At 43.1% G+C, this 15,908-nt stretch overlaps 1 protein-coding gene across 8 annotated transcripts in view; it reads right to left on the bottom strand.

Annotated features, from left to right (window-relative positions):
- cltca (clathrin, heavy chain a (Hc)) overlaps window positions 1-12,382 on the bottom strand; it is a 42,641-nt gene extending 30,259 nt beyond the window's left edge. For 2 of the 8 annotated variants that reach the window (XM_048232828.1, XM_048232890.1), the window contains exons 1-3: window positions 12,050-12,382; window positions 2,636-2,843; window positions 2,155-2,157 (exon numbers count right to left, since the gene is read on the bottom strand). In XM_048232828.1, the coding sequence (XP_048088785.1) occupies window positions 2,155-2,157; window positions 2,636-2,843; window positions 12,050-12,091 (253 nt within the window). In that variant the 5' untranslated portion in view covers window positions 12,092-12,382. The remainder of the gene's footprint in view (window positions 1-2,154; window positions 2,158-2,635; window positions 2,844-12,049) is intronic. The other 6 variants (XM_048232864.1, XM_048232846.1, XM_048232871.1 and 3 more) reach the window with 5 other exon arrangements.
- Window positions 12,383-15,908: the final 3,526 nt, after the last annotated feature.

Here is a 15,908-nt window from a genome sequence, read left to right as displayed (position 1 = left end):
AAGGGAAATTAAAACACCAAATTCCACTTGATTGCCGAGACTCAAGCTTGAAATTTTGGTAGCCATGGCAGCAGGCGCATCAGGCAAGCACACCATGACTGAGAAAGGTCAAACAGTCGCTCAGGAGAGAGAACTAAAAGCAAACGACTGAAAGGAAAGCACAGGGGGAGAGAAATATATATTTCTTTCTCAACCAACTAGGACGATCTCATGAGGTTCATCTGCATTCAGTTGAGCAGAGTTAAAGGTGTGAAACGGCAGTGATCAGACAATTTTGTGACAAATTTAAAAGGAATGCAGAATTCAGGGTGCATTTAGGCAACAAATAGAGATAAACTAAGTTCCAAACAGACCAGATCATACTAATCAATGGAGAAATATTGCTGCTCTATCCAATCATGTTCAGGCTAGTGAAACAATACTCACCTTTGGTTTGAACTTCATGCAAATAGTGAAAGTCAGCAATATTATATGATTACCATTTTTAATTTATTATTATTTTTTTTTGCTTCGATGAGCAAATTACATTATGTCTTAAAATGGTACACAACAATTAGTGTCAAGATTGCCAAAGGATAAATTAAGAACCTTAATTAAATAGCCACTCATCCCCAAATAAAAATCTCAATGATGGGTTAAGCATTTTTTTAATGTGATAAATGGCTGATGGTGTGAGCTGCAGAATTTCAATGAGCCAGCTGAAGCATTGAGACCCCAGAATCACCTGATCTACACAAGCACATGACCAGACTGGAGCAGAGCACCTCAGGAATGGGGCCCACACACAAGCAATAAGGATATATGTGTGTATGTGTGTGTGTGTGTGTGTGTGTGTGTGTGTGTGTGTGTGTGTGTGTGTGTGTGTTTTTTAAACCTGTCTGAATGCAGATTAGGAAGGGGGGGGACAGACCACCGTACTACAGTAGAGAAACACACCCAGACAACACTATGACAGGGTGGTGGAGGTGGTGGTGGTGGTGGAAGGGGGAGGGAGGTCGAGGAAGGAGAAGGGTTTGTGCACAACTCACAAGGAATGCCTCTCACATTACACATTACACAGTGTTTACAAGGCCACACTCCACTGAAAATCACATTAGGGAACAGACACATGGAGGGAAGCACAGTTTCTGACCAACAGTTTCCCTAACTGATCTAATTTGCCAATACAAGCTTTTCCCCCCTTAACCGGCCTTTTAAACCACAAACAACCTATCAGTTCAGGGCTAATCTGATTTCATTCCACTGGCATTAGACAACTCCATCATACTCTTCTGCATCCTCATACGCCATGTCTGCTAGCAAATGCCTGATACATCTGATCAGGAAGATTCAATTTCAAGTCCCTTTCAAAAGGGCCCGCAACTGAATTAATTATGGCGATCCATTCAATCACCAAGCCTTAGATCAAAAGGGACAGGTCTCTACGGCCCAAACTTTTCTCTCCGTGAATGACCAACACAGGCACCCAATTTCTCGGTGTCTACGCTGCCCGACAGCTAGTGGGAATGAATCCTTGGAAGGCTGGGAAAGCACTCGCTGGGACACTTCCACACAGTGAGTCGGGGTTGGGGGGAGGGTGAACAGGTGGAATGTGGGGGAAACTGCCAAGCAATGCAATTACTTTTGTTTCTTAAAGAAAAATAAGAATAATAATTCCAACCAATAAAAACAAATATGTACCCTGCAGATATTCTCCCCGAAAAAGATCACAATCACATTTAAGGAAATCAATATGATGGCACATTCAAGCTAGAGGAATTGTGAAAGTCAGATCCTGTTCAAACGTATGTTTTCTATTTCCGTCTTTCGAGTTAGCTCGAAGAGCAAGTACGAGTTACTGTTAACTCAAAGCCAGTACTGGTCTTTCTCTTGAAAAGGTCTGCGTAAATGAAGCCGATGCCACAATTAAGTACTTTCATAAGCATGTTTTATGTAGTCTCTCTACATAATTACTTGAGAAAAACAAATGTGGTCACAGCTTACATCATTTAACAGTGAAGTCAAAAGTATCCAATTGAGATAAAAACTATGGTTTTCAGAAGTCGCACGGGCAGCTCCTTTTAGGAGACTTCAAAACAAATCAGTGAAAATGGGGTTTAGTCTTCGAACAGGATTTTGACTTCCACAAATTGTGGTGTTGAAATTTTAACTCACCGTCTGCATACACATAAGAAAGCAGTAACAAAAAAAACAAACAAACAAACAAACAAAAACAGAAAAACAAAACAGACAAAGCAATTATGGCTGCAGGACAAAAATATCTATTGTATACTAGTAAAGTTTATATCTTTACAATTAACATCTCTAACAGGTATTAATAACATCGGTTAATAAAAATAAGATCTGTAAAATGAATGGGAGGACAAGCAGGTCCACATGTAGTGGTATTGTACAAAATACAGAATGAAATGCAGACAGTGTATGAGCAGTCTTTTTTTTATTGCTATTTTGAGGCGCTGCACAAACCCCCAAAGCTAACACTAAACAGTTTTAATGAAGCTTGTACAGTCTTATGATTTGTCTAGATCTCATCCAGCGAGGTTTAGCTATGCTGACATCTGACGTCCTTGAGAGAGAACAGCTGGCCTTTGGGCGGAGGGGCCCTGGCACAAGCTCTGTGTGTGTGTGTGTGTACCTTTGAGGGCGATGACTTTGCTGGCGGGATTCATGATGGCGCTGTCAGCAGAGATGGGCCTGCGAATGGGGTTGTTGGGATCACCCAGGTCAATGATGACCACCTGGGCCTGCTCGCCCACCTTCTCCCGGATGCAGATGAACTTGTCCGACTCCATCGTCAACGTGCTGAAGCCAATGTTGGCCGGATTTATCCCCAAATTTTGGAGCTAATATGGCAGAGAGAGAGAGAGAGAGAGAGAGAGAGAGAGAGAGAGAGAGAGAGAGAGAGAGAGAGAGAGAGAGAGAGAGAGAGAGAGAGAGAGAGAGAGAGAGAGAGAGGGAAGCATGAGAGTAGAGAGAAAAAGAGGAGTTAAAACAGGGAAAATAGAAAGAGATAGAGAGAGATATAGAGTCATTTATTGAGAGAGAGAGCAAGCCGATTCATCCCAGTAAAATTGACTGTCCAATTGTATCCTCCTGGGCGCTCACAGCTATTCTGAGAGGCGTCGACTGTGTCAATTGGCACAATATGTCCCAGCCATTCTGTGCGATGGCAAACTCACAAACACCAGAAAAACAAGTGAGCAACCGAGCACATAAGCAAATGCGCGCACGCACACAGGATATGAAAAACATTAAATTTTTTCACCAATTTGATCATCAATTTAGACAATGGAGCTAAAACTTGAAAATGGGCAATGCACCACACTTTACACGTTGCCATGGAGCACAGACAGTTTATTTATTACTCCGTGACTCATTCTGTATGTCTGGTTTAAGTTCAGATCTCACACTGCTTCGTCACTGCAATGTAAATCTGCAACACATAGCTGTGTGTACGTGCGTGCGTGCGTGCATGCATGCGAGAGAGAGAGAGAGAGAAAGAGACTGGACATCTGCCCAACTGCACATTACTGACTGGTCGTCATGGCAATACGATACACTCCCCTCTGCACACTGTGCTGTGACTGAGCATGTGCTCGGTGTCTGAAATGGGCCACCACATCCTGGTGCGGTGCAGTGCAGCTCTGTTGCAAACACCTGTGCACTATTGGTAAACAGAATCCTGAAAACATTACACTTGACCTGAAGCTGAACCCACCTCAGCCAGGCAAACTCTCTGTGTGCGCATAGTAGGTTTGTGTGAATCGCCAACCTGTCTGTGTGCGTGCGTGCGTGTGTGTGCGTGTAGCCAGCACAGGGATGAAGACGTGAGCGGGGGTTAACAGCAGTGACAAAAACAAAAGCCTGTGGGACACCAGATTAACCACCTGGCACCAGCTGCCTCCTCCTGCTCTCTGTCTCTCTCTCGCTCTGTCTCTCTCGCCCCCCCTCCCCCACCTTTCTCCCTGGCAACCACAGTACCCTGACCACTTCTACTACTACTACTACTGCTGCTGCTGCTGCTGCTGCTACTCCTGACAAAGCACAAGCTGCTGCAAGGAGCTAAGCTGTGCGCTCTCGATGAAAACAAGCCATACAACAGCCTAGCAATGGGAGTCAGGACTCTGGTTTCAACATGCATCAATGAGCAAATTGGATGTGGGCAAAACAGTGCAAAGGACTAGGACACGTTAAAATGATCCATTTAGCGGCTAGGTTGGTACTTGCCAGTGAGTGCTTGGGGGGCATGATAGTATCTCTGTCTGTGTGCTTGTAAAGCCTCACTCCAGTCAGTGAGCTGTGAGATCAACTGTGCCTTTCTGGGTGTGTAACCTCTAGGATTTTTTTTCCTGAGGATCCTTCACAGAACGCTGTTATGGTCTAACGTCTCCTGGAAACGATTAGCCTAGATCCTGAAGTATAGCCTGAAAAGTGGGTCTTGCTTTCACAGGACATACCAGACGGATTGCTAATACCAGGGAGCCTGAATCTGAACATGGGGCTGGGCGGTGGTGGAGGGAGAGCAGCTGGAACCAAAAACATCCTCGTCTGTGGTGTTCTTCGTCTTCCCACCGAGGCTGTACAGCCTGAGGGTGGAGGTGGGGATGGAGGGGGCAGAGGGTAGGGGTTGACGAGAATGCAACTTGACGGGGGTGACATGGGGGTGCAGGGGAGCTTATGTAATCTCACTCTGAGCGTTTAAATAAAAACACACACACACGTCAGTGGAGCGCCAGAGCACTGATGTGGAGACCCACTCCTATGACATTCTCACCACCATGGCATTTTGCTGGACGTCTTTCACATTGCGGATGGGTCAGGCAGGAGGGTAAGATCAGAGAGACTGCAGAGAGGTATCACTGACATGTCAACCAAGGTTCGGATGTGAAGAGGATCACTGTTCTCAAGCTCACTCACAAAGGGAGGATGTGGTGACGAGGTTGAGATTGCAGGCCAAACATGTACACTCAGCATATGAAGACAACCTTTTTCGCTAACAAGTCTGCAATACACTGACAAAAACAGAGATACGGTATAAAAAAAAAAAATAAGCAGATGGCCCCATTTACTGTTTTACTTCACAGACCACAGGGTTGAACGAATAGTCTACTAACTTCGATGACCAAATCAGGCAAAAAATGTAATCATCAATTAGTGGGTGGGGTCAGTGCATGTGTTCTTCATGTAGGGCCTAAGCTCCAATACGACATCTTCACAACCAAAGAAGAAATGCAGGAACGTAACGAACGTTTCACTTTTAACTCTCGCTTTAATGTAAAAAAAGACATTCTTCACTAATCTTACTTAACATTATACAGCATACCTTTTCTATTTTGAAATACTGTCAGTGATCAAAACAGTTACTAGTAGCAGTACTCATGTGCGCGCACACACATACATTCAGATTTCAGCGAGTATGTCAATCTCATCAATCCACACCACTACAGGCAGTTGTAATCAGCCAACAGAGATCAGTGTTCCAGGAAGGGCTCAACGGCTCTGAGGTCACCTTTTTATCAATGAAGCAAGCCTGGTAGCCACACCCTGAATCACACCCATGCACATGTAATATGCATACCAGGGTCATTGTCATTTTGCTCAATGAAAGAGCAGGGGCAAAACCAGTAGTACTAGGTTTGCTTCAGACAGACCCAGAACTTGCCATGCCTTCTAAAAACTTGCCATGCCTACTAAGAACAATTATTTCAACCCTTGGCCCAAAACCAGACTATTAGCCTATAGTCAAATGAAAGTATGTTAAATATCTAGGCCGAGCACCTGCTTAGATTTAGATTAGTAATACAAGGTGACCAGTCACCGAAATCAGAAATGAGCCGACTTATCAACTCCTGCCATTCAAATGCAAACTCCCAGTAGCCACCCTGGTTATGTGGAGCATTTTGCCACACACCATCTACAGTAGCACTGATGACGACACGCTCTATGACATCAGTGCTGCGTCTGCCCTGCTCCCATTGGCCAGGAGGAAGCCATGTCCTTGACTACGCTGGCAGTGTGCGCAAGAGAGCTAGCGGACCGCGGGCCAATTACATGCCAGGCTCAGCGATTGTGCTGCAACCGCGGCTCACAGGCAAAATATGACTCAGCTGAGCTAAAACAGACAAGAGAGGCAGACAGCGCACTGTTGGGCACCCCCGGTACAGACACACAGAGTATTGGGCGACGGAACCAAAGAATTCCCATTGAATTGATCCTGACCCTGAGGAACTTTAACCATTTAGGGACTGGATTAAATTATGAACAACAGGGATGAATTAGTCCTTGGTGGTATGATTCATAGTGGGCAGGATAGGACATCTGAGCTCTTTCCATCCAGCAGGAATTGGTCTGATCTCGAGTGGCTTGAACCTAAGCCTGCCTGGGTTTTACTGGCATCAAAGGTCAGGGCCCTGGTCTCCCCGTGACCCATTTCAGGGACCTAGGAGAGAGATAAAAGCTGTGGTCTTCATTCATCTTCCTGGCTCACATCTGTTGCACAGAACACAGAGATCTACATCTTAAAAGCTTCCGTCTGCCAAGCATGTTAGACTTGTGATTTAGGCTGGGACTTTTCTGAACAATCCTCTCCACATACACCAAATGCAAAAATGCAGTGATTTCAGGTTTTAAAAAGCACTGATGGCGACAGAACCTTCCATGACTTACATCCTTGACACAAGCTTTGCCAGGATCCTAGCCAAGCAATACGACATGAAAGTGCAGAGCAAGCACTTTTTATTCTCTTGCAGTGATGGTTCCTTTTTCGAAGCAAGTTTAGCAATGCCTACTTTCTAGTTACACCCTTTTAGTCTGGCCCAACACTCACAGTCTAGGAAAATTGCTCACATGTAATTTCAGCAGGCATTATTGCACTACTGTGCCCTCAAATACAAACAATTTTAAACAAAGCAAACCACACAAACCCCTCTGCAAATAATTGTAGTAGTTAGCCAATTGGCTTACTGTGCAATATGCGTGGTCCGACTGAAAGTAACTCAATTCATACACTGCAGTTGGGGCGGGGTGGGGCATGTTAAAGGAGGAGGGCATGCGTAGCATCCAAAGGATATAAAATGTTGCATTGCTGTGCGTTGTGATCCGTCCTCGGTCGAGTCCACGGCAGCGTCGCCGCAGACCCGATACCCCCACCACCACAGCCCCCAATTCCACACCTCCCGTAACTGATGACAGAAAGAAGCACTGATGACCTCAGCAAACTCCACTACAGCTCGGAAGGGCCTTTTCTTAGGAATATTATGAAATTGCTTTTAGCCAGTAGCCGTGTCGAAATACCAGCAGGACTAGGTTCCTCTTCATTATGACATCACAAGGAGCGGGCCAGACGCTTGCCTCTGTTACACCACACCGTGCCAGGAAGAGGGAATCTAAAATGACTTGTGCCAACATGACACACACCCTCTCACTGTACAAATTAGACCAGCTGCATTCGTCCGAGATGCTTATTGTTATTCATCTATCCACAGCTTTCAATCATGTTGCCAAGAAATATAATTATTTACAGAAGTATTGTGTGTCAATCTGGTACAGTGTTAGTCATTCATATCTTTATTCATTCATATAGCAGAATCTACCCGCGGCAACTTGCTGTGTAGGTAAGCTATAGGCTATATTTCATGTCTATGTGTGCCTCTGGGAGTCAGAGCCCACAACCTTGAGCTGCTGACAGCATCCTCCTTCCTCTACCAGTTGAGCTGGGGCTACACAATCACTTCATTCTCAGCTCCAACTGCCCATCCACAGGAACCCCAGCTGCTGAGTTAACCCTTCTGTTGCACGGCAGAGGGGGCAAATGGCACCTGGCTCAGCACAAAAAGCACACCAGCCTCTGGCATCAGGGGGAAAGGTTCAAGGAAGGGCAGGGAAGGATGTGCAGAGTGCTGACTCCTGAGACTCACAGCGTTCACTGTCCGCTGGCTCCATAACAGGAAGCGGAGTCCCATTGTCCCGGGCTAAGTCAACACTACATCTCCAAGGCGACCATGTGACAGCCTGCTACATGTGACCAGCTAGGCAGTGACAGAAGGGAAAGCTCCAAGGACTCTGTTGTGTGTATGTGTACTTGAGTATGTGTGCATGCATTTGTGTCCACTGTGCGTGTGTGCATGTGCACACTGTGTGTGTGTGTGTGTGTGGTCTTACAAACATTCCCTTCATACTAACCAACTACTAGCCCACTGGTTTCCTGGCAGTGAGGGGCACTCTTCTCTGCCTTTGAACTGAGGTTTTATTAGCCATTGGGGAGGGGAGGTATGGCCACTCGTGAGGAATCTACACTCCTGAGCAACTCTTGCACTCCCCCACAAGCTAGTCATGAGACAATGGAGAGGTTACCAGGTGAGAGTTCAAGGTTCAACCTGCAGCTCACTGCTCAAGGTGAAGCATTAAACAGGGCACAGCTATAAAGCGCTATCCTTGCACCTGACTGACACCTGACCAGTATTCACACCACCATACAGTGCACCCCATGAGCTTTCATGACTCAACTGAGAAAGTGTAATGCTACCACATTTAGAAAGCCAGGAGATTCTCCTCCATCCAATACTTTAGCACTCTTCCACAAGTGCCAACAGATACATTTCAGAGGGACTGCCACAGATGGATAATCATTTAGTGTAAAACCTGGATTCCAACAAAGGACCCCACAAGTGAAGTGAAACTGGCGCAGCAGTACTACTGAGCTGGCAGAAATGGGGCACGGCTATATAAATGGGAAAACAGGATGTGCTGGAATGTCAGGAATCCCACCACGCAGCAGTCTGTTTCTTCTAACTAGACCCTGGGCCAAGACTTGCAAGGAAGGAGAACAGTCCTTGCACTAACTAGCCTTGCAGTGGGCAGTGCCATTCATGTGTCATACATGTCCTATAAAGGTTGTAAATCTGAGGCTGGCTGAATTGTTGATCCTCCTGCTAATCAGGAATTCTACTGGAATGGTGCCTCATCCATTAGCTAATGGACAGACTGATCCTCTGAATTGGGGGCCCAGCACATCCCTCTCATCCAAGATAGAGGCAGCTCTGTCTGAGGCTAATCTGCCAAAATCAATTCAACATCATAACACACCAGAGACTTTTAAAAAAATACAAATTACTGGGCTATTATCCAAAACAAAAATGTAAAATGATACAGTCTATAGTGACACAGATATGTAATGTCACCCTGTTTGCTGTGCATAGCCTTATGGCAATGCATAAAGGCAAGGCTCACAAAGACCACTGACCCTGTGAGGACTAGTTTCTATCTAATTAGTCTTTAGGTCCAGTGACCGGTCAAGTGCAATCAACAGGCAACTGAATGGACACACTTAACACTGTTTAGTTTAGGCATCCCTTCAGAGTTGCTGGCAACAAATCACATTTTTGATGGTTTATTACACCACATTCACAGATATCAAGGCAGAGATGGCACTCTGTGATCTAATTAAAGTTTTTAATGAAACGTGTCTACAACATTGCTAGCGGTGCAAGAAAATAAGGCTCATAGTGTTTGAAAAACCTACCATGCGGTAGCTGTTAAAACACTAGTAGTCAAACCAGCCCAAAATAATACAACAGCTGCTGTTACAAATACTGTATTTATTTTTTAATGTGAGGAATGGTGAATTCTATGTTTTACACATAACTTGTGTGATAAATGTTGTAATAATGTAGTAATTTCTTCCCTGAGGGACATCCCTCAATTCTGCGTGACAAAGCGACACCCAATGTTTAAACAACCAGGTTTTATGTCGTTTTTATGGGTTACCATAATATTTTAGAATGAATGGCTTTAATTACAGTTTCAAACGGTGTCTAAGTCATCTGACAAACCATGCAAAAAAACTTTGAGGTTGTCGTGCCCTTTAAAAGGCAAACACAGACCCAATCAAAATATCTATTAGTCCATAGCTATCTCCAGTATTATTCCCATTCACAATATCATACATATGTGAAGAGAAACTGTTATGTACCACTCCACTGCAACAGATAAGGATACAACAGAGATCCATACTCAACTGCAAATGGGACATTCAGATAACCAGTCATTCACATGTTATTTATTTATCACACAGTAAAATGACCTTGATACAGCAAGGACACAAAGCCAACTCAGGATACATGTACTTGCCATAGACACAGGTGCACAAACATAAGTCTGGTCAACACAGGGGTGACCTCTTTACTGTGAACGTTTAAAACAACAGTATTTCAACAACTTCTAAAACGCAACACATTTTTGTCATGACTACTAAACAACTTTCCAGTGTTAATTCCATAAGCAGTATAGCCACTGAAAATGCAGTGATTAACATTATGAGTTATCCCTGAAACTGAATGACAAGGAAGTGCTCCACAGTATTGCAGGTTTGTAACAGAAGATATTACATTCACAATAATTAACATGCCAACCAATAATGCCACTGAATGAACAACATGGTCAAGGTATTAGAAATGCATCAAATCAATACAATAATTCCAATAGGTTTGTGCAAAAGGTTGGACCTTGCACTGATTTTAAAACTTTCCTATCAAATATGTGGTGCATGTTGCCACAGAAAAGTGCATTTGTAAATATCAAAGTGAACGACAGTGAAAATATTGAAATTCTGATACACATAATGAGCAGGCAGTTTTCCAAAACATGCTGGCCAATACTGTCATTCAACACTTCAAACATGTCCACTACTGAAGAGTTGGAGAAAACTGTACGTTATTGAAACTGCCCAACTCGTCACTCTGTTGTAAATGCTTCATCCATCCTTCAGACAACTAACGTTAACATGGAGTCTCATATTCCCTGATAGGTGTGGCGGTTCTATACTCCAACGCCTCTACAGTTCAGAACCTTATCTATAACCAACCAATTGTTTCGGTGCCAATAATGTCCACAACTCAAGTTACTAACACAATTCAGTTATGAAGAAGGGGTGGCTAAACGAATTCGGTATGTAACCCACCATCTAAATTATTCCGCACATGCATGAATTTTTAAAAAATAAAGAGCCAACATCTAGCTATAATTGTTATTAATACTGCTGATAAAGAGGAGGTTTCGTTGATAAGTATATGTTTATTCACATCATTGCAAGAGCAAGCTTTCAGACACGTCGACACCTAAGGTAACTACATTAATGACATCTATACAGAAGAGGAAGCTAGTGTTTCTAGATAAGCAATGTCAGCTAGCAATCCACCTCACAAAGCTAGCAACGTTAGCCAGTTATCAGAAACGGAAACTTGCAACTGGCGGTAGAATGTCATTCATTGAAAGTGACGTTTCTCAGTCGTGTCTATTCTGAATGGTCAGTAACGTTACAACATAGTTACCAAATTACAAATATCAATGTGTTAATCTTTACACATCACCTCAGAAGGGCCAGATGCGTAAATGGCGTTCAATTTGGTGCCAGCTATCAAGCTTATTAACGTCAGCCGATAGCTAAGGTTAGCCTTGTTATCTTACTCGTCGACTACTTTTCAGATAGCCAGCCACATAACGTTAGACATGTCTTCAGCTGGCCAAACAAGCAGAGCTAAAAAACAAATCGGTCATGACTACGAAGGACTATCGCTAATTTTCGCTATATTTAACTAGCTAGCTGGCAAGCTAACTTAATACCGAATCGCAGGACCCACCTAGCGATAACGTTAGCCAGCTGCAGCTAGTTACCTCACAGTTAACTTTATGGCTAGCTGGGTGCTTCGGCATTAAGATTCATAGACACAGAGCAAGCCAGCCTGGTAAACTACACAACAGCCCAACGACGAGTTGCGGGTGCGGAACAAAACACATTTTTGTAAGTAAAACGACTTGAGTTATCTAGTCATTTTACATCGAATGTTAGCTGTTTAATGTCTAGCTAACCCCTAGCTAGCTTTCGCTTCCTTTGCCGAGTGAAAGGGTCATTTCGTTTACAGCGAGCGAGCTAGTAAGATAGCTGTCCAAGTCACCGATGATATTGTCGTAAGTTACAAACAAGCGTTGGTCAGCACTGATTTTTGAATGAATTTATTTACCAGGCAGTTATTTTCCCATCATCATAACCTACCTGCAGGTGCTCCTGGAATCGGATAGGCAGGATCTGAGCCATGGCGGTTCCTCTTCTCTCTCCTCCTAATTCGCCTAAAACTAGCTAACAAACTACTGCTTTCTCACTCAGATCCAAGCCGGGCAGTCCTGAGACGGCTTGAAAAGAGACCGAAAAATGGACAGAAGCTTCTCTTAGGTACTTGTGATGACAGTTATCTTACGATTCCGTAGGCCCGTTTGACATGGACTAAGTGTTTCTTCCCCAGAATGACAAACAGCGGCCGCTGAATTGAACTCAAGAAACCTGCAATGGCGGCGGAAACTGTTCAGGGCGAGAAATATTCCGGAAATGGCACTATGTTTCAGTGAGGCGGAAGAATATCCACAATTAGATGAAAATAAAAACGAACTATGTCAATAGTATGGTGTGCATTACATTTTAACCCTTAGAATAATATTTTCAACAAAGCAATTATATGTCTCTCTAATGTGTTTGACACATTACTGCTTCTACTGGCAAGGTCAATTAAGATAAGTTGGCACTATTTCTTTGCGAATCGCCCTTTGATTTTTGCCACATCATTCGTCCTCGTGAGCTGACGTCAGTTCCTATGAGTATACTTAGCCTAACTGTCTATGTGTAACTCTCTTTTACTGTCTATGGTATCTCCTTATGCTTATTTTATAGACCTGATCATGTGCTGTGAGGATAATCCATAGAATGCCAGGTGGAAAGAAAAGAAAAAATATACTAATAGACTAATATTCCATTAAGTGGTTTGCACATGTAAATGCCTTTTACAGGCCATCGCTCCTGACATGCTGTTTTGGCCCATTTATCCCACCTGCCTGCAACAAACTACATGGAAATAAAACAATACATTCTAGCCTACTACCAGAGAATGAGAGTGCAGAAGTTTAAGTATTAGTATAGTCAAAGAAGGTAGTGGTAGAAGTAGAGGGAAGTAGAATAAGTGAAGAAAGGAAGTGTGTGTGGTAAGCGCATATTAGGTGTGTAGGTGTGTTGGGTTGGTTATTGTAGGTACTCTTAGAAGAGTTAGGTCTTCAAGAGCTTCTTGATAGAGAGGGATGCTCAGCTCTGGTAGCCACCGACAGGGAACAACAAATTAAAATAGTCTGCATTGCCGAATGTTTAAGGGCAGCAGTGCCAGACGACGTTCCTTGCAGCGGCCAAAGGGTAACATACATGGACGGATTATGAACTTTCTGGCCCCTGGGCCCAGATGTATTAATGGCCCCCCACTAATTGTCGCAAATGTGGGGGGGGGTTTTTTAATTTGTTTGATGTGATTTCCTGTGTTCTGGTGATTCTGTAGATTCATAGCCTACATCCTGATTTGTTGACATTGAGGCAATGATTCCATGCAAAGGCTTGGGCTTCAGGGTCCCCTGACCCCTTGGCCCCCTGGGCCTGGGCCCGGTAGGCCCGTGCAGTAATCCATCCCTGGTAACGTAAGTCTTTTAAGTGGGAGCAGACCCAGCAACCACTTTGTAGACAAGCATTAGCGACTTGAATTTGATGTGCGCTGCTCAGGGCAACCAGTGGAACACCACTACAATATGGGCTTACAATAAGGGTTTCTTTAATAGGTTAAGCAATCTGATTAAAAAAAATGTTTACATTAAGCTATTTTCACAGTTGTCAGCACTAGATTAAATGACAGGGAAATTGCAATCAACGAAAGCAAATAATGAATCAAAATGAATCAAAGAATCATGCCTGAATCAAAGTATAGTAATTAATAGAATAGTAATTAAATGAATAGTAATTAAATGGTATCATGAGCTTTCTGATTATTTCCAACCCTTTATTTAGGGGCACACAAAGGAAATAGCCTACATTATAAGGATCTGCACATGCATGCAGACTTAAAAGAACCTGAAGGTCTCTCATGTGTTAAGTGAAATGCTTTGACACTCCAAAACATGGTAGCTGAACCATAATGAATTTATGGGTTGAGTGGTGGTGGGGAGTTAGGACTAGATGTCAGAACTCTTTATGAGAAGGAGCATGGCAGTGTTTCCTACACATGGCCTTCTTTTCCTGCCCAGTTGGCTCAGTTTCCCACTAGTCTTTAAGGAGTCCAACCATACTGCTTTTTCAGCAATATTACCATCTAGTTCCTTTCTGGCAGATGCAATGCAGCAATTCATGGCTGAGTTGAATCACACTCCACTCGTCAGCAGTGGTTGAGCTACCATTGTTGCTATGAACAGTGTTCTCTTATCATTCCAGCACCAAAGTTTTCCCCACCTTGAAAACATATTAGTTCCATTATTTTGTAAAGGCATCCAACTCCATAGACTATACATCAGACATAATGGGCTTCTTGGGGTTTCCATTAGTGACATGCAGTTTACTGCCAACAAAATTAAAATGATACGCTTTAGACAGTTCTTCAAAATATGTGTTTGGTCAATCCGATGTCTCTGATTGTCTGATTTGATTTCAGGAGGACTCTGGTGGGGGTACAGTAACATGTTATTCAAATGCAATATTGGTAAAATAATTTGCCATCTCTATGTCATGTTGTACATTTACAGTGAACATTTACCTCAACGCTGTAGTTACATTCCTTAATATCCAAGCTGATGTACACGTGTATGCTTTGAACTATTTTCACAACTTATAAGCATAAACAAGTACAGCTTACATGGGATAGACTGATTTTGCAATTGAGAAGTTCAGCTGAAGGAGAAGGGGCTTTAGTAGGCCTACTTATTTCAGGGTGTGGTTGGCCTTTCCTGTATTTTGCTTGGTCAGGATCTGTAAGTGATGGATCCAGAGAGAGTGTACTGGGTGTGGTTAGGATTCCAGAAACTTAAAATGCTGTTTCAACTTCTCCAGACTTGTATGTCAAAGTCAAAGTCAAAGTCAAAGTCAGCTTTATTGTCAATTTCTTCACATGTTCCAGACATACAAAGAGATCGAAATTACGTTTCTCACTATCCCACGGTGAAGACAAGACATATTTTACCAATTTAGGTCCACAGACAAACATAACATTCAAGTAAACAAAAAAGTAAGTAAATAAGTAAATAAGAGGGCACATATAATAATGAAAAAAATAAGAGCAGCAAAATGTGGTTGAAATTGTGCATAGACAGTCAATACAAATACTAGTGCAAATTCAGGCCAATAAAAGGCTTGGGTAGTTCTGTTTGACCTAAGTAAGAAGAAAGTGGCATAGTGGTGCAAGTTATGTAAGAGCAGCAGAAGTGTTGTGTTTCAGGACAACAACACCAGTTGTAAAGTGTACAAGTGTGCAAGTGTGCAAGTGTGCAAGTGGAGTAGTGCAGGCGGCCATTTTTGGGTCCAATGTCCAGGATGTTATGTAGCTGAGGGTGGAGGGGGAGAGGAGGGAGAGAGTTCAGCATCCCACGGCTTGGTGTATGAAGCTGTTGGTGAGTCTGGTAGTGCGGGAGCGCAGGCTTCTGTACCTCTTCCCAGAGGGCAGTAGATCAAACAGATTGTGAGCGGGGTGACTTGCATCACTCACAATTTGTAGCCTACAATGCATTACTACTGCTGAAGTTAAGAGTGCTCAATGTAAATTTGAAAGAAGTATCTGTAACTGTAAAATCTGTAAAAATGCATTTGCATAATTTCATCTGTTCACAAAATAATGCAAATTGTAATTGCATAAACATGGTTTTTTTCATGTAACTCTGTTAAAATGACGGCACAATACTTAAAGCCTAGAGTTTTAGACCACCGTTAGATTAGATGTTTTAGCAATGTTTTACTGACTAATTACTTTCAGTCTCTAGAATACCACCAGAATATGCAGGAAATGTGTAGACAGTACCAAAGACAAAAATATTTCCTATTTCTATAAGATTAAAACAGTTTCTAA

The sequence above is a fragment of the Alosa alosa genome, chromosome 2 (assembly GCF_017589495.1).
Source record: "Alosa alosa isolate M-15738 ecotype Scorff River chromosome 2, AALO_Geno_1.1, whole genome shotgun sequence".
NCBI classification, from domain to species: Eukaryota; Metazoa; Chordata; class Actinopteri; order Clupeiformes; family Clupeidae; genus Alosa; species Alosa alosa.
The sequence above is the reverse complement of the archived record's forward strand: the minus strand, read 5'-3'. Positions and strand labels throughout refer to the sequence as shown.